The sequence below is a fragment of the Dermochelys coriacea genome, chromosome 7 (assembly GCF_009764565.3).
Source record: "Dermochelys coriacea isolate rDerCor1 chromosome 7, rDerCor1.pri.v4, whole genome shotgun sequence".
Lineage (NCBI taxonomy): Eukaryota > Metazoa > Chordata > Testudines > Dermochelyidae > Dermochelys > Dermochelys coriacea.
In genome coordinates this window covers 65,186,652-65,209,608 of record NC_050074.1, presented here as the reverse complement: position 1 = coordinate 65,209,608, position 22,957 = coordinate 65,186,652, and the positions used below count along the sequence as shown (strand labels likewise).

Sequence of the window (22,957 nt, the reverse complement as noted above, 5' to 3'; positions counted from 1 at the left end):
CGAGGCAGAAGCTGGGAGAGACCCACTGGGGGAGGGGGAGTGCGGCTCTGGGTACCTTGGAGAAGGCGCGGGTGGCTCGCAGGCATTAGCCCGGTGGACGTGGGGGTTGCGATCTGGGGGGTGGAGCGGGGGCTGTGTATCTGGGAGGAAGAGGAGGCGCGGGGGGGGGAGGGGGGGGGAGCTGGGCATCTCCTCTCCACAGCAGCGGGAGGCGGGGGACATTTGGCATCGGCCGGGGGGCCCAGGGACAGCGCGGCATGGCTGGTGAGCGGTGTCTGCGGGGGCGCTGGCGGCGGGGGGAGCGCTCCGGAGCTGCCGCGCGCCCTGCTCGTTGTTAGCGATGGCAAATGGCAGCGGCGTCGCCAGCAGCAGCAGCAGCAGCAGCAGCAGCAGCGCCTCGGGAGGCAGCGGCGGCATTAGAATGAGTAACAGCATCAGCGCCAGCAATCTCAACACGGACTCGTCCTCGTCCCCGGTCAGCGTGCCCAAGATGGATGCGCTCATCATCCCGGTGACCATGGAGGTGCCCTGCGATAGCCGCGGACAGCGCATGTGGTGGGCTTTCCTCGCCTCGTCCATGGTCACGTTCTTTGGCGGGCTCTTTATCATCCTGCTCTGGAGGACCCTCAAGTACCTGTGGACCGTCTGCTGTCACTGCGGGGTCAAAAACAAGGTGAGCCCCCCCTGGCGGTGGGGTGAGGGTGCCCCGTCTGTGGGGGCGATTTCAGGGGGTCTCCAAAGCGCTGGGGAGCTGGGAGCGGGGTTGTTTGGTGTTTATTGTAGGGTCGCTCGCTGAAGCGTTGATCGAATGGCGGTGTTGTTGTAGGGTCGCCTTTTAGACTCCGTGAGAGGAGCCGCGGCTGAGTATTGTAGGGTGGCTCTGCTCGGCGTCGCGTTAGGAAATGTTTGCACAGAGACGGCTCCATCTTCAGCGGCTGGTGACAGGAGAGTTCCCCCCTTTGCTGTCTGCCGGCCAGGTCAATGCTGCCTATTGACATAGCGGGACAGTTCTGCGGAGATGGCCCCTAAGATGACCCTCCCCTCGACTAGAGAGACCTCTCAGGGGGAAGGATAGTTGGTGGTGCTGGTTGTTCTTTGCTGAATTAAGTTGTTTTCCTCCATGGCACCAAGAAGGAAAAACTTGGTAGAATTCATTCCTCTTGAGGCTAGGTCCATAGGACCAAGCGCCTCTCTTAGGCTTCTGTTTGGTGTGGTAAATGTAGATGTATTTTGTGATTTGTAAGTAACTGCACTGGATCATATTTTCTTCTATAATTTCCCCAGGATGTAGCACTTAAAGGTGCATTGGAGTCCTGCCACCATTTACACCTTACCAGATAGAAAGTAGTGCAGTGAACACTTCAGCTTCTCTGAGGTCGTCTTCAAAAGCCAAACTAGGTTCCTGGCTAAACACAGATTATCATGATCTCGCCCCCCCTTTTTTTTATTTGAGAGAAATGGGACAGAAAGTGTTAAGGCTTTCAATTTGCTAAAGTGGATTTTGACAGGCAATTTAAGACCCCAAAATAGACTGGCAGCTGGAGTTTCTCCCCTTCCCTTTTCACATTTTTTGGATTACACATGGAATAATATCTGCTTTAGTTATTCCTGGCACACAAATACTCACAAGAACACACACACCTTTTAATACATGGTTGCTAGGTTGCTAACTTGCTTTGACTCAGTGTGCTGCCTGCCCCCCACCCCCATATGATCTGGCACAACCTGGCTGCACAAGAGGGTTTTTGTTTTTTACTGGAAATAGGAAAAAATTATAAAGTAAGGGAATCATGTAACATCTTGGGAAATGTGATACAGTTCATTAATATCTTTCTTGGGGTGTTCAGGTAGTTTATGGTAAAGTTGCCTAAAGAAGAATCTCTTAATTTCAGTTGGAAATAATCTGGTTTATAATAATTGTGCTATCAGTGGAAAATGTGGCAATTAAATAGATGGCATAAAGTAAAACTTTTAACTCAGGTCTGACTCACAGAAAAAATACCAGACAGTGGAGATACTTTTATTAAACAAGAAATTTACAAGGTAACTGAAATGTGAGCTTTGTGGAAGAAGAGATTTGCCAGGTGTGCTCATAGAGCTTAGTTGTATTTTATGACAATAAACATGTGTTTTGGAAAATACCGGTTCCTATGAAAGGAAAAAAACAAATTTCTAAGAGAGAGGTATCTAGCTAGATTTATCTGGAGTTTCCCCTCTATATTTTTAGTCTCCTTCTCTGCTTGTGGTGATGAGCCACAGAAGGCACAAAGGATTCAGAAAATCCTAAGAGGTGATTGACATCATCGCCTACTTCTTCACTCATGAGATTCAAAAGCTAGGGCAAGCCACCTTTTAGTAAATTTGTTTATTATAGTGCATTCAGAAATGTCCTTGGACTGACAATTCATTCTTCGGAGATGGTCAGTTAAAGCAGCTCATGTATCTCCTAAGGAAGGTTACGAAAGGCACATCTAAATTGTCTTCTAAACATGCATTTCAAACAGGCCAAATATGTTTATTGAGTTAAATAATTGTCTGTCACCACTGGTCTGAACCTTTTACGTTTGAGTTGTCTCAGGGCTTACTTACTTGTGCAGGACAAATCCTCATCCAGTAGTAAGCCAGGAGCTTACACATCTTGGAGCTAAAATAGCCAGCTCCATGACGATCTGTCTGTGGAAGAGGTTAGGGAGGACAGTGGAGGACTCTGCAGGCAGGGGGAGATGTGCACCTTTTTTAGGATGCATCTATTAAATTTGTGCAGGTTTTCTAGCATTTGGTAAAGAATAATTAGCAAGGCCCCAGTCCTGCATTACTGGCACATTCAGTAGTCCTACTGATTTCATTGAGAGTTCTGAGTGCACAAAGAGTGCGTGATTGTTCCGCAAATGCTAGAAAAGGAGCCTGCAACAGATAACAGCAATTAGGCACCTGCATTGAGATGCTCACTGTTGCCCAGGCCATACATCTGCTGTGGAGAAAAATGTGCTTTCAGTCTCCATAGCTCCTAATTTATTACCAAATTCATTTCAATTTTAAAAATGTAGATGATAAAAATAGACACAAATCCAAAATATAAAAGATATGGATAGTGCTTTAAAAGGCAAACAAAAAGCCCTTAGCGGGCCTTGAGTTAATCACTATTCTGACCTAGCATTATCCACTGGCTTTTGCAACAAATATTTATGACAAAGAAAAAAATAAAAAGCAAAATCTAAAGTGACATGCTCTAATATAACACTGGATTACCCCATCACATCACATAGGTGTAAGTGTTACTATGGAAACCATTAGACATCACACTTTTTCCCAGTATAGCACAATTGAAGCAACAACTGTGATAAGGAGTTTTGTGCTGTTTAATATTGATCTACATACCCAAGGCTGATGCCTGCGGGATTCCTGCATGCAGTATATAACCCTAAATGTAGATTCCCTGTGAAAATTTAGAGATTTCACTAGGTCTAAACATAACCTCTCTTTAATAGTTGCATGTTGGTCTGCAATAGAGAAGGTGTGTGAGGCACTACTGTAAGTCCTCTTAAAGGACCTTTTAACTCAATCTAGCTTGCAACCTAAATTTTTTGAACAGGAAAGTCCTCTGTGGAATCCTACACTGAAAAACATAGGCACTCTTGTAGCCTTTCAGTACAATCACAGGAAAGTGGATTGTGAGTTTCTCTCATCAAAGCTCCTTTTTCAGAGTGTGGAGCACGTAGTGACCAACTTGCTAACTATGGAACAACAGTCAACATTAATGTCCTGATCCTTCTTTCCCAAATGACTTCAGTGAGGTTCTGTGTGAGTTTAAGGGTTTGCCTGTGCAGTCGCTTTGCCTGATCTGGCAGTAAACCAGCAATGATTACATATTCTAGTGTCCGAGATTGTAGGATGGAAGTGCTAGACCCTAGCTAGTTCAGGAATATGACAATATAGAGTATTCCAGCAGGACACTAAGGGTAAGAAGGAGAGGATCCTTTAGCTTTGATGAAAAGTTATCTATCTGGAATTGTATGAAGATCCTGGAATTTCTTGAAGCTGAATATTCAAGTTTTCAGATTCCCAATTGAAATTTGTCCAGGGAAAATTTAAAAAGCTGCATTCTGAACATGCATTTGGTGGAGTTTCTTGTCAGAGGAAATATAGTGTGTGTGAGTGTGTGTGTGTGTGTGTGTGTGTATGTATTTTATATATATATAAAACATTGACTTTAAGGGATAGAAATGCATTATTCTCCTGCATTTGAATTCAGGAACTGCAAGGAAGGTGGGGACAAGAGATAATGTGTTGCAAGTAGAAGGGCATTTACAGAATTGTTTCTCCTTTGAGTTCATACTCTGCTGAAGTATTTGAGATCAATTCTTCACTGCCTCATACCTTTTGTTCTCATTTACTCCAGTGCAATGTGGGTGCAAAACTCTCCCGGATCAGAACAGTAACATTTTACACCTATTATGCCTGTCATTTGCACAGGGATAAATGATGACAAAAGGTGTAGGGCAGTGGAGAATCGGGCCCTGTATGCTTGTGTGTTCGGGTGGTGGGGGGAGGGGAGGGGAGGGGATAAACACAGAACCAGCCCAGCTGGTTTTGAGCAAAATGAAGACTGGAGGTACAGCAGAAGAATCAGTTAGTGCTTGTGTCTCTGAAGGGGGAGATCGGATTTGGGTGAATTTAAAAAAAAAATAAATTTGTCAAATTATTCATGCATATATTAGTCTAATAATTATCCCAGCTCTATACCTGGGTGAATAAATTATATGCACACACATGGAATAATGTATTAATTCACCTTATTTGACCAACTCTAATGGAGTTGTATTGCTATGGAAGGGCCCATTTTGAAGTCTAGATATTAATAGTCTCAGATTATATGCCAGTTTCAAATCAATGAAAGGAACACTTTATTCCCATAGGTAGCATATGTGATCCTGTTTGAATGAATGCAATGCTGTAGGGTTCAGTTTGATTTGGCCATGTTGCTTTTTGATGATCTGTGATATGTATTTGTCAGTTTGGTAGCTCCAGAAACTGAGTCTTAACCAAAACCTGTTGAATTTGATGGAAACAGTTCTATTGACTTCAGTGGGCTTTGGTCCAGGCCCTGGATGAGTATTATGGACTTTAAAGATCTTATCTGTTAACATTTTTGATGATTAAAACTGAATTTAAAAAAAATCAAATCCAGTTTTTATCCTTCATGCCATTAATGTACTTTTTGTATTTTACTTATCTTGGACATGTGCTAGCTTAGCCCTTTGCTGTTATGTTAGGGTTTCTAACGCTACAGGAGAAAAGTTAGAAACTTTTGTGTGTGGGGGGGGGGGGGGAGGGATCACATTAAGATTTTTAACTATTTCTTGGCCCCTTTGAAATGAAAATCTAGGTGCTGAAACTGTATTGATAGTACATCTACCATGGTCCATATCCTGCACAGTGAGCATCTGCACTTTTGCGGAGCCACACTGAATTCAACGGAGCCATGCATGGACAAAGGTCTCCACTCACATGGATCAGTTTGAAGTACTAGGGCTTATGTTTGCAGCTAGGTCCCAAGCCTGCAAATCGTTGAGCATGCACCTCACTTTACTACTGTAAGCAGTTCTGTTGTTTTAACTGGGACTTCTCCCACTAAGTATGTTAAACATATGTAAAAGTATTTGCAAGATTGGGGCCTTAGTTTGGTGCATTTGAAATGCATCATTTCATGTATCCTTGCCAATGTTTTAATAAACATGGGTACTAGTTGTACATGTCACTTCTCTGTTCCTCAGTTTCTCCATCTGTAAAAACTAGTAAAAATAAAACTTTTTTTTTTGGTTGTAAAATGCTTTGAGATTTATGGCTGAAAAGCATTATATAAAAGGTAGTATTGCATTTATTGTGCATAAAGTGGAATCCTTCTTCAGGCTTGTATGTCCTTTAATTGTGTGTATGTAATGGCCTAAAATAAATTATACTCTGTCAAGTATACAGTATTCATGGAAAAACTGGAATTTATATGCAGAACTGAATATAAGATACATGGGCGAACAATATGACCTCACTATTAATATATAATGGGATAAACAAATACCCATTAATACCAGGTCTTAATGCCACTGAGGAGCTATGGTAAAATTATAAACCAGAAGAATGGAGCTTGAATGGCTTGTCACTAAAACCATCAGATAAAATTCCACCATGTTACACATTTATTGTTTGGTTTATTAATGTACAGAGAAATAAGTTTAGAATATGTCTTTCTCTTGGCCAAAAAAATGATGGCTAAATATTTGTCTTACCTTTTTCTGTGCACTTTGCCTTTCTACACTCTATCCACTATTCATGAAATACTTTAATACTTAAATAACTCTTTGATAGCCATTTTGTTAAACTCAAAGAGAGACACGTTCAAAGGTTGCTAAGAGCATCAGAGATGCTGTAGTTAATTTCCATTCTCTATATAAGGAAATACTATTGTAGTTCAGATACTCTGTTGTAACTATTGTAAATGGTGGCCATTGTATTTCAAATAAAATGGTTCAAAGTATAGCGCTTTTCCTAAACATCTTAAGATTTTTTTTTATGAAGAGATATGCTGATAAATTTATTTATTTTTGTGAATTTGCACGAGTATTTCATTGGGCATAAATGATTGAACTGTTTTTACCAGTGGCTGGAGCGTTGTCTTATTTGGACTACGTGGGCCATGGGTTAAGATTTTGTCACAGTTATTTTTAGTAAAAGTCACAGACAGGTTGCGGGCAATAAACAAAATTCATGGAAGCCTGTAACCTGTCTGTGACTTACTAAAAATAAGGAAGGGGGCTGGCTGCGGGTAGGGAAGGGAGAAACTAACAGCTCCAGTCCCCATCAGCTGTGGTGGCGGCTGAGAGCTGAGGTGCCCTCTGCCACCATGGCACAGGGCTAAAGTTGAAAGAGAAAATGTCACAGAAGTCTCTGAAAGTCACAGAATCTGTGACTTCCATGACCTCTGTGACAAAATCTTATCCTTAGCCATGAGTGATACAAGTCTCTTGTCAGGTTTCAGAGTAGCAGCCGTGTTAGTCTGTATTCGCAAAAAGAAAAGGAGTACTTGTGGCACCTTAGAGACTAACAAATTTATTAGAGCATAAGCTTTCGTGAGCTACAGCTCACTTCATCGGATGCATCCGATGAAGTGAGCTGTAGCTCACGAAAGCTTATGCTCTAATAATTTTAAAGCCTATTTGCTAATCATAAATATATGCTTCTACTGGGTTGTGGGGTAACAGTTTGTGGGTTATGATCCTGCAAACCTTTCTCATATATATCATTTAAATCATCTAGACTACTTATTCACAGTCCATCTCCCCATTACATAAGTGTCTGGCCCTTAGATTATATGTGATACAAACACTCACCTCCACTCCTTTTGACTAAATGATGATTTCCTGCATTTCCTTTAATTTTTGTATAAGTGAATATTTCTAACATTCTGTTAGATTATGCAATTGCACTAAACTGTCTTTATTATGTGGCACAGCCTTTAATTTTAGATTTCAGGTTCCCTGTATTCCATATATACTTATATTTGTTAGTGTGCCAATTTGTAGCAACAACAGAAACAATGGACTGCTATTAACCTTAGGTTATTTTCACATAATTTGAGGTTCCTTGCTATAATAGATATATGTTTTTGTTTGGTTTGGTTTTTTTCACCATACATTTATAGGGCTATAGTCCACACTTATTCTTCCATATTTTTGAGAGAGGTGTGAGTTATATGTCCAAGTAGTGAAGTATTCCGGTTGGAATAGTCTGTCTTAAAAAAAAAAAAAGACATGCCTAGCTTTGGTGCCTGTTATATTGACTAGATTTTGGGATCTGAAGGAGTCACTGGCTGATCCTAACTCTTGTTGACTCCAAGTGAAGTATGCCAGTGATGAAGTTAGTCCAATGTGCCTAAAATATGCAAAATACCCCAAATTGTCTAAAAATTTTGTGTAGTGTGCAAGATATTTAAACATTCCTCTGGGAAAAGTTACTTCATCTGTTAGGTTATAATAAGGCAAAATCCTCTTCCCCTTAATTGGGCAAGTAATGGCATTGATTTTGTATAAGTAAAGGGAACAGGATTTTTACCCTATGTCTTACCCTCCTGAAAGATCACAAAGAACTTTACAAACTCTATACACAGAAATCACTTAGGATCAGATTTTTAAAGGTATTTAGCTTCCTAAAGAATTAGGTAGGTGTTAATTTGGATTTTCAAATGCCCCATCTATATCTTTAGGTGCCTAAATGCCTTTAAAAATCTGACCCTTAGTGCATTGCATGAAGAAGAATGGAACACTTAATTCCCCTGATGATTAAATTAGTAATAGCTGTAACAGTATTATACTTTGCACTAATATTATAGCACTCTTACATTAATTCTGTTATAGTATCCATGATTTCTATGGGAAATTGTGCATCATGTACCACATGTTCTGTTTTTTTGTTACATGGCACTTAGGCCAAGACTTTCAAAAATAGATGCTTGAAGTTAGGCTCTTAAATTCATATTTAGGCACCTAAATAAGTGATCTGATTTTTCAAAAGTGATGAGCACTCAGTAGTTTCATTTGACTTCAGTGGGAGGTGCTGGATACTCAGCATTCTAAAAATTTGGTCGCTTATTGAGGTACCTGAATATGAATTTAAGACTTGAAGTTTACGCACCTTCTTTGAAAATGTTGATTTTGCAGTGTTCTCTGAATTTCACTGATTTATGCATAAATTCAACATCCTCCCCCTTCGTGCACACTTCTCTCTCTCTCTCTCTCTCTCTCTCTCTCAGGAGAGAGTACCTCAATGTGCTATTAGCTTATGTACAATTTTACAAATGCTTCAACGCAATAACATCTGGTACATTAGCCTGCTGTATTTATACATGTCTAGCCCTAAATTTCTTCCAGCTTAAGAGGCTGAGATATGGCTCCCACACAAACAAGGGTTTTGTTTAAAGCCGTTTGCTTTTCAAATAATTTTAATAGTGTGTTAAGTGAGGAACAGTGCATTTGTTTGGTATTTTTTGGTACTCTCCATTTTCTTGAATGTGTGGGGATTATTCTGAACAGAATATGACATAGATGGCTATACTTATTCCCTTTATGGGCTGTAGGGGGTTATTCATGCACAGGTGCTTTGTGCGTGTGGGTGTATATGGTCTTTCAGTGTTTCCTTTAAAGAAAAGTAATGGCTTAAATATAGAAGACCTACATGCAGCTCCTATGCCATAAATAGAGAGGTTTTGTACAAAACTAGAATACATCTCTGGAACTGAATGTATAAAATGCCTGCAGAAATAAAGACACTCCACCATTAATATACAATAGGAAAAGAGACCTGTGTAATACCAGGTTATAAAAACATTGAGAAATTCTGGTAACATTCTAAACTTCAAAAGTGGAACTTGTGTGGTTTGTTGCTAAAACGACAAGATCAAATTTCATGGGATTGCACGTTTATTATGTTCTTATGTATAAAGGAAAGTAAAATGTTTAATTTTGAAATGGCTAACATTCATTTTTGAAACAGATCAAGGGTACTGCAAAAAAGTAGCAGACTCTAGTACACTGGGTATAGGAATGCAGGACTCTTGTTCAGTCACCACAGCTTACTTGTTAAAACCCTTCATTAAGATTCAGGGTGATTATTGCCGAATCATGCTAACAGATGGGTCACATTATCTCCAGCCAGGACATATAGGGAATGGAGTGTCCTTTCTGTCTAATGGGAATTAGTGCAGAGGGCTGGCCTATATCGGGCTGATTTTGAGTTAGTAAGAAATCCGAACTCCAGGAAGTGTGTGTTAGCTCACATACCCTGAATTAGAATGCTATGTTGAGGAGGGGTTAGGGACTCAACCCATTCACAAACACTAATAATATTTTTGATACTAGTATAGGGTTGCCAACCCTCCAGGATTGTTCTGGAGTCTCCAGGAAGTAAAAATTATTTTAAATGAAAGATTATGTCATGAGATGAAATCTCCACGAATATGTCCAACCAAAATTGGCAACTGTATCGTGTGACAGGGTGTCATGCATGGAGTGCTTCCAGGACTGGGGAGGAATTTCTGCCCATTGAGTGCCTATAGCAGCGGTGGGCAAACTATGGCCCCACTGGTCGGATCTGGCCCCTCGGGGCTTTGGATCCGGCATGCAGGATTGCCAACCCCATGGTGCCATGGGCTCCACACTGCTCCAGGAAGCGGCCAGCACCATGTCCCTGTGGCCCCTGGGGGATGGGGGGCAGATGGCTGCACACTGCACTTGCCTGTGGGTATCTCCCACAAAGCTCCCATTGGCTAGGAACGGGGAACTGTGACCAATGGGAGCTCCGGGGGAGGTACCCACAGGCGAGGGCAGCGGGTGGAGCTTTCTGCCCCCTCTCCCCCAGGGGCCTCAGGGACGTGGTGCTGGCTGCTTTCTGGAGCGGTGTGGGGCCGGGGCAGGCAGGGAGCTTGCCCTGGTGTTCACCACTGCCACCCCAGAGCTACTCCAGGTAAGTGGCGCCGGGCCGGAGCCTGAATCCCTCCTGCACCCCGCACCTCTCCTCCACCCCAACCCTCTGCTGCACCACACACCCCAACTCCCTGCTCTGAGCCCCCTGCCACCCCCTATGCCGCATAACATGCAATCTATAGCCTATATTTATTAACATGTTCCTTTCCTGTCTAATAAGATATTTTGCATAGTGCTTGTCTAACCCAGAGAGCTGGGATCCACTTTTCATGAGACATTCTCACTAGCAGAGTATCTCCCCATAATTGGTAACATCTTGGGCCCTTTCTCCCTCTGTTACAGAGTCCCAGACATTTTGTCTCCATTCAAAACCAGGGCATTTCACTAACTTCAGCTCAGCCCTGGAGGTCCTTTGGCTGGAATAGTTTCTTGGGATTCTCTTGTCTTTGTAAATGATTAGAACTGTGCCTGGGCTAGACTGTGAAAACAAGGCTGGGCTGGGTTGAAAGATGTTGAATGTTCTCACTCTTGATTGCGGTAACCGAGACTCCCTCCACTCATCTCTAACAGTTTTAGAACATAATATTCTACATTTTACATGTTACTTAAAATATTTCCTATAAAAACAGCTTGTAATAACCATGATGATCAGCTATTTCATAGCAGAGAACAGACATGACCCCCTTCAGGGAAATATCGTGAGGATGGTTGAACACAGGTATAATATTCCTGTCTGGATACCTCTATGTCACGCATACCCAAAAGTCCACTCAGCAAAGTTAAAATTTGAATGCAGATTCTCTCACTCAGAGACCACTGTAATATCAGCTAGACCCCTCTCTATCTGGATGGCAGGTTATTATCTTCATTTTACAAAGAACTACAAAGTGTTAAAATTCATCAGAATGTACATCAAAGCTCCCCTCATTCTCCACCCTGGTGGACTCCTTTCTTTTTACATAAAACAAATCATCTGAGTGTTTTATATCTCAAAAAATTATATCTCTAACCCTCCTCAAAATTCTCAGGAGAGCCCTAAGCATGTGGGACAGGAGGTGGTTACAATGGAGTATAAGATTCTGGACACTCAAAAATGCAAACCCGGGCGGAAGCCACAGGAAGTTCAGAGGGTGTAAGTAATGCTGAACTAAGCTGCTAGTGGAGTAACATCACCACGGGCTTGATACCAGCAAGTGCAATGTTGTACTGCAACTAGATACTGCTAATAAACCAAAAAGGCCTATAAAAATGACTAAGCCATTAAAATTCCTATTTTTGGCATAAATTCAGGCTTTGGTTGCTGTAGGTTATGAGATTTAATCTATTTACTTACAAGGAGACATGAGCTCCTCACTAGTTCTGAGTCATCTTTTATTTCATAAGAAGAGATTCTGTGTCACAAAGCCATGCCTGTTGTACAGTATTTGCTATCTATATATGTAAACATTCTTAGGATGTGCTTGGATGAGCACTGCTCTACTGCTGTAATAAAAAGACTATTCATACTGAAGAGAGTTCTTGAGCTGTCTTATATATACAGTGTATCTGCATAAATGGGTCGTAACACCATGTAAAAGTATCTAATTTTTTCCCTCAATTGGTAAAGGTTTTTTTTTCTTATAGATAAGTAAACATCTTTTTTTTCTTTTTCTATTTGTCACATCTCTCAAAGGAGAGAGTTGATTACTGTGTTGTGAAAAAGGTTTGCTATAACGGTGTATAATATTCATATCTTAAAGCACATGGACGCGTCCAAAAAAATAATGATACTTCTAGAACTTGAGGATTTCCAGTTAAACATATGCTTGTAGATTATACTATTTTTAATTCCTTTGAACAACACATGCTGTTCCCAGATATTATTCGTGAATGTAGTATTCTGTTCTTAAGAGGAAAATATCTCAGTGTCAAGGTTCTCTCTTTGTAACCAAGAAAGGAAAGATTCAGGGTGCCTGTCAATGTTCTATTTCTTTGAAAGCCTGGGAGACAAGGCTAGAGATAACAATTAATAATACATGAATTGTATCTAAAATGTACCCATTTGACTTTTGAGCTGATGCTAACAATGATGGGGGAGGAGAACAGGTGAAATGATCTGAGCCAAAATAAACATGAAATACATTGTACACCCATAATGTCATTGTGTAGTATATGGCAGATAATAAACAACCTAGCTCAAAAATCATAGAATCATAGAATATCAGGGTTAGAAGGGACCTCAGGAGATCATCTAGTCTAACCCCCTGCTCAAAGCAGGACCAATCCCCAATTAAACATCCATATCCCTAAATGGCCCCCTCAGGGATTGAACTCACAACCCTGGGTTTAGCAGGCCAGTACTCAAACCACTGAGCTATAGGGTTCACCAGTCTGCTTTTGTTCAGAGCAGAATTTATAAAGGCAAATAGACTTCATGTAATATTATGGTTTAAACACTTGGCATTATTATTATATTTTATTTTAAGAAAATTTAGGGAACTGTATCTTGTTTGCAGAATGGATTAAATACATTTAGTGTATTAATGATGCATTGGAAATAACAAAGTATCTTAGATAGTTCATAGCAAGTGTCCATCTGCATAGAATTTGAAAACTTGTTCTTCAAGCACAATCCTTTTGTAGTTTTGAATTGCTGAACAACTCAATTCCCCCCTCCCAAAATTTAGATTATTGTAAAAAAACATTTTCTATTGTTCTTAGGCTTTGTAAAAATAAATAAAAAGAAAAGCAGTACTTGTGGCACCTTAGAGACTAACAAATTTATTAGAGCATAAGCTTTCGTGAGCTACAGCTCACTTCATCGGATGCATTTGGTGGAAAAAACAGAGGAGAGATTTATATACACACACAGAGAACATGAAACAATGGGTTTATCATACACACTGTAAGGAGAGTGATCACTTAAGATAAGCCATCACCAGCAGCAGGGGGGGGGAAAGGAGGAAAACCTTTCATGGTGACAAGCAAGGTAGGCTAATTCCAGCAGTTAACAAGAATATCAGAAAAAAGAAAAGGAGTACTTGTGGCACCTTAGAGACTAACAAATTTATTAGAGCATAAGCTTTCGTGAGCTACAGCTCACTTCATCGGATGCATTTCCGATGAAGTGAGCTGTAGCTCACGAAAGCTTATGCTCTAATAAATTTGTTAGTCTCTAAGGTGCCACAAGTACTCCTTTTCTTTTTGCGAATACAGACTAACACGGCTGCTACTCTGAAACCTAAGAATATCAGAGGAACAGTGGGGGGTGGGGTGGGGGGGGGAGAAATAACATGGGGAAATAGTTTTACTTTGTGTAATGACTCATCCATTCCTAGTCTCTATTCAAGCCTAAGTTAATTGTATCCAGTTTGCAAATTAATTCCAATTCAGCAGTCTCTCGTTGGAGTCTGTTTTTGAAGTGAGCTGTAGCTCACGAAAGCTTATGCTCAAATTAATTTGTTAGTCTCTAAGGTGCCACAAGTCTTCCTTTTCTTTTTACCTTTTTGTGTGTCTTTATTTCTCTCTGCCTCATTTTGCCTATCTATAATATTAGGACAATAATTCTTACCTACCTCACAGCAGGGTTGTGAGGCTTCATCACTTGCTGCTTGGAAAAGCTTTTTCAAATCCTTAGATGAAAGGTGCCAAACATCTCCAAACCATAATAAATTGGACTAACCCAATATGACCATAAGCTGAAAGGACTAAATATTCATTCATATTAAGAAATTAATTACATTATTTAAAATGATTTGGCCAGTGTCCATTTAAGTGTAAGAAGCAGAAACAAATTGTATACTAGATTATTCGTGAAAAGCGTGCACACTGAATATTGCTTGCCAATAGCTCTTTACTATTTTGGCAGAAATGACAGATACTTTTTAGCACTGTTGTATAGGTCTGTAATAATTTAATAATAACTAATAGTGGTTATGACCAAAGACTGATGAACCTAGAGAAAGTACTAGAAAATGCATGATAGGAAACACTCATGATGCAACAATAAGGGTGAGTGGTGTAGTGATGTGTGGAAGTGGATTGGACCATTTTCTGTCAGAACACGCAGTTCAGTCAAAAGCGAAATGGTTCCCAAAATTGTCTCAATTTCACTGAAATTTCATTCCAGAGTGGAGAAAAAGGGGAGGGGAGGATGAGGTTCTCACAATGTCAAAACGTTTCATTTTTATATTTTTGGAATGAAACATTTTTCCCTGTGAAATGTCTTTTCCTTTCAAAATATTTTCAGACTGTGTTACATTAAAACAGATTTGAAATCAAAACAAAATGAGACATTTTGATCAAACTGAAATGATAATGGGCCAAGGTGGTGAGCTGTGTGGAGAATTTCAAAATTTTGGGGGGGTTGTTCCAACTTGGCATAAAAATAAAATTCAGAATCTCAAAATCCTCCACAAAATGGAATTCCTGTTCTCCACTAGCTCTATATGATAAGCCTTTTTCATCCCTATGCCCTGATTCTCCACTTCCTTGCTCCATTATTGTTCACTTGTGCTTGTGCAAAGTTGGTACAAAATGTAACCATTCTGATAGTATATCACACTCACATTGTGTGGCTGTAATGGGCCACAGAAAGTGTGAGACAGGAAACATGCCTGATTCTCTACTATCTCAGCAGTTGATTTTAATGGACTAAATTCTGAATTCAGACACATCCATATAATCCCACTGAAATCAATTGATTAGATGCTAATAAAGGTAGGCTTTGGTCTTTGGCATCAAGAATGATGTCTACATTGCTAAAAAGTACATTCTTAACTCGGGTTAGCTTGGGTTAAAATGTCCATGAAGACACAGCAACTCTGCTTTTAACTCTGATTATTGGCTCGAGTTAAATTATTAATCGATAATGTTGATTATGGTGGAGTCTAAGGAGCAGCCAATAATGGAGTCCCAGCATGCTAGGCACTGCACAAAGACAAAGTAGTAGATGGTCCCTACCCCAAGGAGCTTGCAATCTAAATGGACAGACAGACCCAGGGTGCGGGAAGGCATAGAACACACAAGCAGAGTGAACAATGTGACTGCAGCAAATGTCATGTTAGTTCCATGAAGGTTTTTCTTTTTTCCTTTTTCTTTCTTTCTTTTTGGAGTGGGTTTAGTTCAAAGGGGATGAGCTAACGGGAAAGAAAATTGAAGGGAGAGGGGAGAAGGGGACAGAGTAGAGGAGAAGAGGGTGAGAAGGGCAGCTGTGCAGTGAAGCTGAGGTAAAGAGACTGTGGAGCGGTGGGAGCAAACAGCCAATTAGCACAGGGCAGAGAAAGTCCACTCAAAATTGTAGAAAGTTCCCTGAATCTCCAGATAAGAGGTCTCTGCTTTGGCTGCTTCTGCTCCTACCCTCTGGAGCAGTGGTTATCAACCTGTTTACCATTGTGGGACGCATATGCAACTCTCTATGTGTTATGTGGGCCGCACACACAATATATATACTACTGTATGGCTCTGAGGATGTCATATGGGCCACAGCTGTATACTGATTGGGCTGCAAGCAGGACGCGGGTTGAGAACCACTGCTCTGGAGTCTGGCTAGCTCCTTGCTGCAGTTTTCTCCCACTGGTTGTGGGAAGGTGAAACCTAGGGTTGTACTTGAGCTGCTCACCGTAGTTGCTGTCTTCACTGCTGTTTTAACTAGAGTTATTTAACCTGAGTTAAGAACATGCTTTTTTTTTTCTTCTTCTTCAGTGTGAACATACCCTAAGTGACTGAAAAGCCGAGCTCTGTATTCAGTATGTTGCCTTGGTTTTAATTAACAATCTTTCCATTTTCATAACTTTTAATTCTTTGTCAGGGATTTTCTGTTGCTTATTTGCTGAAGTGGCTGTTCTAGCATATGCATATGTAAGAAATCAGATCCTAAGTAACTCAATTTTATTTGTCCAAATAACTTTATGGTTGTCCTAGGAGCTGGACAATATTTTTATTTTTTGTATTCTGTTTGAAAGACAAAAATCGTTTCTGTAACACTGCATATTAAATATGAAGGGCAACATGTTAATTGTTTTAGACATTTAAAATGTACCATAACTCAGAAAAGTGCATACTAGAACATTTTAGAACAGAAGCTTTGCAATAACACCCCTTCTGACTAAGTTGGTTAAATTGGGGCTAATTGAATTGCTATAATACTTTTGACACACTGATAGAATCTGTGGCGAAGAATGAATAAAGAGCTAATGTTTGCTTTTAAAAATATGATTATTGGTGGAAATTGCTATTAGAAATTAACAGCTTAAAAGATATAGTACTTTTCAATTAAAAAAGCAGTGTAACTGAGGTTTGTTTAAAACTGTTCCTTGTGAGCTTGGTTAGAACAAGAAATACTGTATTTTACAAAATTTTACTACAGGTCCCTGATAACACGTGATGAATACAGATCATGAAATGGTGACTTGTCAGCTACCCTGGGTTCAGATGTCACTTTATGGAGGTTGCTTGGATTATGTCATTAGCCAGGAGGCTTTGTAAGCAACCAAGTTTTTTTTTTATTTTTTAAATACGAGGGCAATTTGTTGTCTTTTATAGTCCTGAGCATGGGGTCAATTTGTGAGGGTGTTTTATTTCGATTAAATACTTTAGTCCATATTCTGTCATCCATATGTGGACAACTTCCATTTATGTCAGCCGGAATTATGTGTGAGGAATGTGTATGTACTTATAATTATGCAACTACGAAGAATAGGGAAGAATAGGGAAAAGATAATTTGATTGGTCACCAAGGGTCACCAAAAAAGCCCTCAAAATAATATAAAACAATTTCAGCTTCAAAGTAGTTCTCAGAACCAGTAACTGTAATTACCTTGTGAAGCCTCCAAGGGGACTGTATTTTATTGGCACCATATGACAATGAGATTAGATGCTTCAGGTCAAAAGGGCAGATGCTCTGGGACACTGTGACAGGGAGATAAATTAATACAGTGAAAACTTCTTATAGCAAATTTGGATACAGCAAAACTGTTCAGAGTGAAGTAGAATGAAAGTTCCTGTATGCCTCTTTGTGTATGATGTGTTGTTTAGATTTTAAGTTCTTTGGGGCAGGGACTGTGTTTTAACATGTCTACTCTGAGTAACATTTTCAAAAGTGCCCAGATGATTTAGGGCTTGTGGCAAACTGGAGTGTAAATATGCCCTGCCATAGCCTGCCACTCATTAAATGTCAATGTGGATCCCGTTGACATGCATTGAAAGTTCCATAGTGTGCTCTGATCTACTCCTGTTTTGAAATGGGACTAGCTCAAAATGCACAATGGAACTTTCAGCGTGGGTCACAGGATTCACATGGACACTTAGAGTGTGCAGGCTACTGCAGGGTAGATTTATACCACATCTTGCCGTAAACTAAGTGTTGGTGTAGACATTCCTTTAGGCTCATACATCATTTAGCTTTTGAAAATGTTAACCACAATATCTAGGGAAATCTTGACTGGGGCCTCTTAGCCCTACCAAACAAACAGGACATGCACACCTACTCATCGACCCACCCATCATCTAGATTAATTTAGATATGTTAATATTATTTCACGTCTTTTTTCCCTTGTACTTTCCTCTAAATTATGGTACTATAAAGATCTGATACAGTGTATAAAGGATGCCTTATAAAAATAAATGGTATTGTATTGCTTCTGTATACCACTCACTAACTGTTTTATTTTTCCTGTCTTAATGGCAAAACAATTCATTCTTTTTTTTTAGTCTGATTCATTTTCCAATAAGATACGGATGTCATCCTAGACCTAAAAGCTCTGCAGTTTGTGCAGCCAAGCAGCAATTAGGTTACACATCCATTTCCTCTCATTTTTCCCTCTTTCTTTTCACTAAGAAGAGCCATTCTTTGGCTTAATGAAAAGACTTGTTCCAGTGGTTCAGTTGTTGTGTGCCTTTTCACTAGGTTATGTTGAACTACCTACACACAAGCCAAAGTCGGTGCATTGCAGCAATAATCCATTACAATGTGGCATTTAGGATTAGTTTCTAGATGTCTGAAAGACTCTCCGGGATTCAGCTAACTATGTTGGATTACCTCTCTCCTATCAAAATATTAAAAGGCAAAGGAATGTTTGCCTCCATAAACAAATGCCTAATATTTGTTCCAGTTTTAGTTGGAATTCTAGTGCTTTGAGAGACTAGAACCAAACAAAGGCAAAGCAGCTCAGGGTCAAATAAACCCAGCAACGTTAGGAATAGTATGACAGTCTGTGCCTAGTGTAACAAACTGTATGGTATACAGAAGACTGTAACATCCTATCTCTCCCTGCTCTCAGACTGAAATTAATTCCTGTGCAGAAGTCTTCAGTGAACCTTAAGTGATGCACAAGGTCTCAGTGAATCTAAACCTACACATGTATTGCCTGCCTTTTGATGAACTGTACCAAGGCTAAATTTGGCAGTATGATCCAATTTTGCCAGGTTCTGAGTTGAGGTCCCTCAGCACTTCACAAGTTAGACCTTGTGAAGTGATTTAACTATATCCTCTGTTATGGTTGTTGGTAGAAATGGCCAAATACTCCAGACTTGGGATCCAGATTAGGAACCAAACTTAGGTTCAGCTCTAATTATTAGTAAGTGTGACTGATCACTGGCCAGAAATATGCCAGTACTTCAGCTCCAAAACCATCCATTGTCAGTCTTGTGTGATACAACGAGCTACCAGCATTTGAAAATCAGGTTTTTAGTTCATTAAGTGTTATGCATCTCTTGGTAACAGCTGTGTAAGCTGCGGGAGAGGTAAGGAGTTTAATAACAAAGAAAGGCCTGGGACATTATGATTTCCCAAGTATACTGTTTCCATAGATAAGATTATGCTTACAGGAAAGTGAATCTCAATTTTGCCACTGAAATTAATAATTAAAAGAAGAAAAAATCCTAGCCCAGGCACTGAATTATGCCTTGCAGAGACTTGTATATTCTGCAGCATTAGAAATATTGTAACTCAGTGTTTTATTCTTTAGCAGCATAAGGAGCCCTGAGGGCAACAGGGGCATTATATGTTTTGGAATCTAATTTTTTGCTCAGGCTTTCAAATTGAACCCTGTTCATTTTTATTTTTCCTTATTTGCCTCTAAAGTCATAGTAATGAGAAAATATTTCCCATATAAACTAAGGCAAGGCAGCCTGAAAGGTAAGCTCATTCTGTAAAACTTTTTATTTTAGTTTGTACAGATTCCCCCCAACAGGTCTTTAAATTAAGAAGCCATAGAATTGTCACTTTCAGATTTCCCCTCTATGCTGATAATCAAAGGAAAATAATTTCCCCTGGATTTATGAATTTATTAATAATAAGCTACAGTACTTTTTAAATAGTGATTTTTATCCCAGTGGATCCCAGAGCACTCTTCAAATTGAATAATATATATAAACTGAATAATATATATAAACTTATATATAATAGTGAGAATATGATGCAGCAGCTGCCAAAAAAGCCAATGGGTTACACTGGAAAAGGGAGTTAATAAAAGAGCTGAGCGATAACAGAATTCAGAGAAAAGTAAGTGTGTGTGTGTGTGTGTGTGTGTGTGTGTGTGTGTGTGTGAGAGAGAGAGAGAGAGAGAGAAATTACTTGAATAACATTGAAGTACAGCCACCGTTGAGGTAGAATGCAGCATCTCTATAACAGCACATGGAAATAGGTAGGCAGGTCAGGTCACCAAAGTTAAAATCCTTACTCATATAAGTAAATATAAATTGCACACATACACAGGCTATCAGATCTTTGATAAACAAGATATCAGAACCTCAGTTTTATATCTCTATGGAAGGATGTCCCTTGCAGCAGCACAGTGGTCCCTAGCGTCATTGTGCGGGATTGATTTTAGTACTGAATCACCAACACCACTTCCTTCAACACTTGTATGTTTGGAGATGCATCATCCTTGCACACTCTAATGTTGTTAGAGCCAACATTGCTTAGCTTTTCAAATGCCAATCTGAGATCATATAACTGCATTCATCCGCTAGCAAATAATACTTTAACATTTAGCTGTGTATGCCCTAAATCCTGTGTATAATTACCCAAGCTAGGCCAGCATGACTTAATAACTGTTCAGAGCAAGAGCACAAGAGTTTCCCACCTGTTGTTTCCCATCATACCTATACTATCCTCTCCAGTACATACAATAAATGAACGTTCCTATATACGCAGACATGGATAAGACTTAAAGGCCAGAGACCATGTGACTAAACCAATGAGTGAAGACAAGGAACATGTAGAAAGCTCCTAACAAAGGAAGCTGGCAGGCGAGGCAGGAACATGACTGGGTTTAGGAGCAGAAAATACTGTCATGTTTACTACTTGGTTGGTGGAGAGACTTAGCAAATGATGGAAGTGAAATAATTGTTTTTTGAAGGCAAAAGCAAGATTACTTTGTCTCTTAGCTTCCTGGCTGAAGGCTTTATAGGAAAGTGGTAATGCTAGCAGAGTGTTCAGAGTGAGGCTGGAATAATAATAATAAAAAAAAATTGCATTTGTGATGGAAATGGGAAGAGCCTCCAAAATTTCACAGTGATGACTGTTTGCTATGCCACTCCTGCATATATCTGGTATCCTGCCTCTCTTCCTCACATCCCATAGGTTCTCCCCATTTAACTCACATTGTTGCTCCCTTTGTCTCCATCTCACATAAACATCTTCATCTTTTCTCATGCTATCCCTATGACTGCAATATATTCCCTGTGTCTGATGCAACTTCACACCTCACAAGAGGAGAGGGACCATAGAAAATCTACCTATGGATAACTGCAAATGCATTGGCGTATGCTTTCAAAGTAGAGCAATGACAGGCATCCAGGCAAAGGAAGTGGATGACAGAAAATGAAGGGGTAGATGCATCAGATGTGTAGGTTAAAAGTAATGCATGGAGTAATATCCTACTTTATCCCCATAATGTAGTAACACAAAGTACTGAATGGGCATCACAGAAAACTGCACAAAAACTATTCCCAGGTTCAAATAAACCTAGCAACATTAGGAAGAGTATGACAGCCAGTGGCCTAGTATAACAAACTGTATGATATACAGAAGACTACAACATCTTTTCTTCTTTCTGCAACTAGAAAGGGGCAAATCAAAATTTCAAAGAACAGTGAGAAAAGAATAGCTGCTTTTGAACCTCATGTGATGGAAATTTTTCCTTGAAGCATTTTGTCCTAAAAGACTAGGAGCAGAGATGGGGAAAAAACAGCAGGGCCCATATCATGCAGTATGATTGATTGTGGAACAGAGAGAGGGGGGATACTGGTTGACTGCTGGTAGCTAGTTGCTAAAAAACAGAATGTTTATTGGTTTGCTTATTCAAAGTACCCCTTTCATCCAGTGTAAATAGGAAAAGATTGGGTCACTATTACTACCAGCATATGAGCCAAATTCTAATTCAGTGGGAGACTTGCATATCTATCAAACAGCAGAATTTATCTTGCTGGCATTTGAAAACCCTTTAACTCCTTAAATAAATTTACTGGCAATTTATTAAGGTATCTTGAAGACTAGTGGACTGCAGAAATAGCCTGTGAAAGTGCTTACCTTGATATTTTTAAATAAAAGTTGAGATTCTCCCATAATCGTATAACTCTGGGACCTGAAGAAAACACCAAAGATCATCAGAGTGGATGAAATTGTGAGGAAAGGAGGGGTTTTTGGTTGATGTGCTTGTTTGTTTTAAATCACTGGCTTTCTTAACCAAAAGGCTTGAATTAAACAAATGAACTCTTTTTGTTTCTGAACTTTGGGAAGAGAAGTTTAAGAGTTTAGTGAATTGCATTAGCAGAAGTACCAGAGTAGCCTGTAGAATGCCAGAGCGTAGAGATGTTTCTGGTTGTAGGTCTACCACTTCTTGCACAGCTTTATTCAATAATCTTTGTAGCCCACTACTTGGTATGGTTGTAATCCCACTTTCCTACTTAAATGAAAAAAATATGATTCTCTCAGTGTCTTTTTCTACTGTTAGCCCATAAATGTTTGTGATTAAATTCTCAAATGAAATATCTCTTAAGCAGGGCTATCCTAAGAACATAAGAACTCCCTCACAAAACTCCTGTTAGCCGCTCCTGGTCGCTAGCTCCTCTGGTCTCTTAGGACCGGGCTTTTTAAAGCCCTGGTCTTCCTGAGTAGTCCCATCCCTGGTTAAGGGTTGATGGGTGCTAAAAGGTTTAAGGATCAAAGCCTTGTTAAGAAGCTCTCAGCTTTGCCTAGCAGGCTGTTAGGCTCAGAACACAGTCCCCCAAACAAACAGATCATATGGTATATTTCAGTCAAGCAGCAAGTACACACACACTACATACAACAAACTTACCCCAAGGGTCACATAATTGCTCCTCCTTCACCTGGAGAATTCCTTCGCAAAACTCCCTTGTTAGCTGCTCCTGTCCCACCCAGCCCCTGCACACAGTGCTTGCTGGCACCGGCGCAGCCTGCTGAAATCCCTGCTGGACCAGCGGGGTTTGTGGTGTGCAGAGCAGAGCTGCAGCTTGGGAATGTTCCCAGGGTGGGCTTCCTC

The 22,957-nt window shown here is 40.0% G+C and overlaps 1 protein-coding gene across 1 annotated transcript in view; it reads left to right on the top strand.

Annotated features, from left to right (window-relative positions):
* The first annotated feature begins 205 nt into the window (after nucleotides 1-205).
* Nucleotides 206-22,957, top strand: part of KCNMA1 (potassium calcium-activated channel subfamily M alpha 1) — an 827,350-nt gene continuing 804,598 nt past the window's right edge. The window contains 1 exon segment of the mRNA XM_038409287.2: nucleotides 206-673. Within this exon segment, the coding sequence (XP_038265215.1) occupies nucleotides 341-673 (333 nt within the window). The 5' untranslated portion in view covers nucleotides 206-340.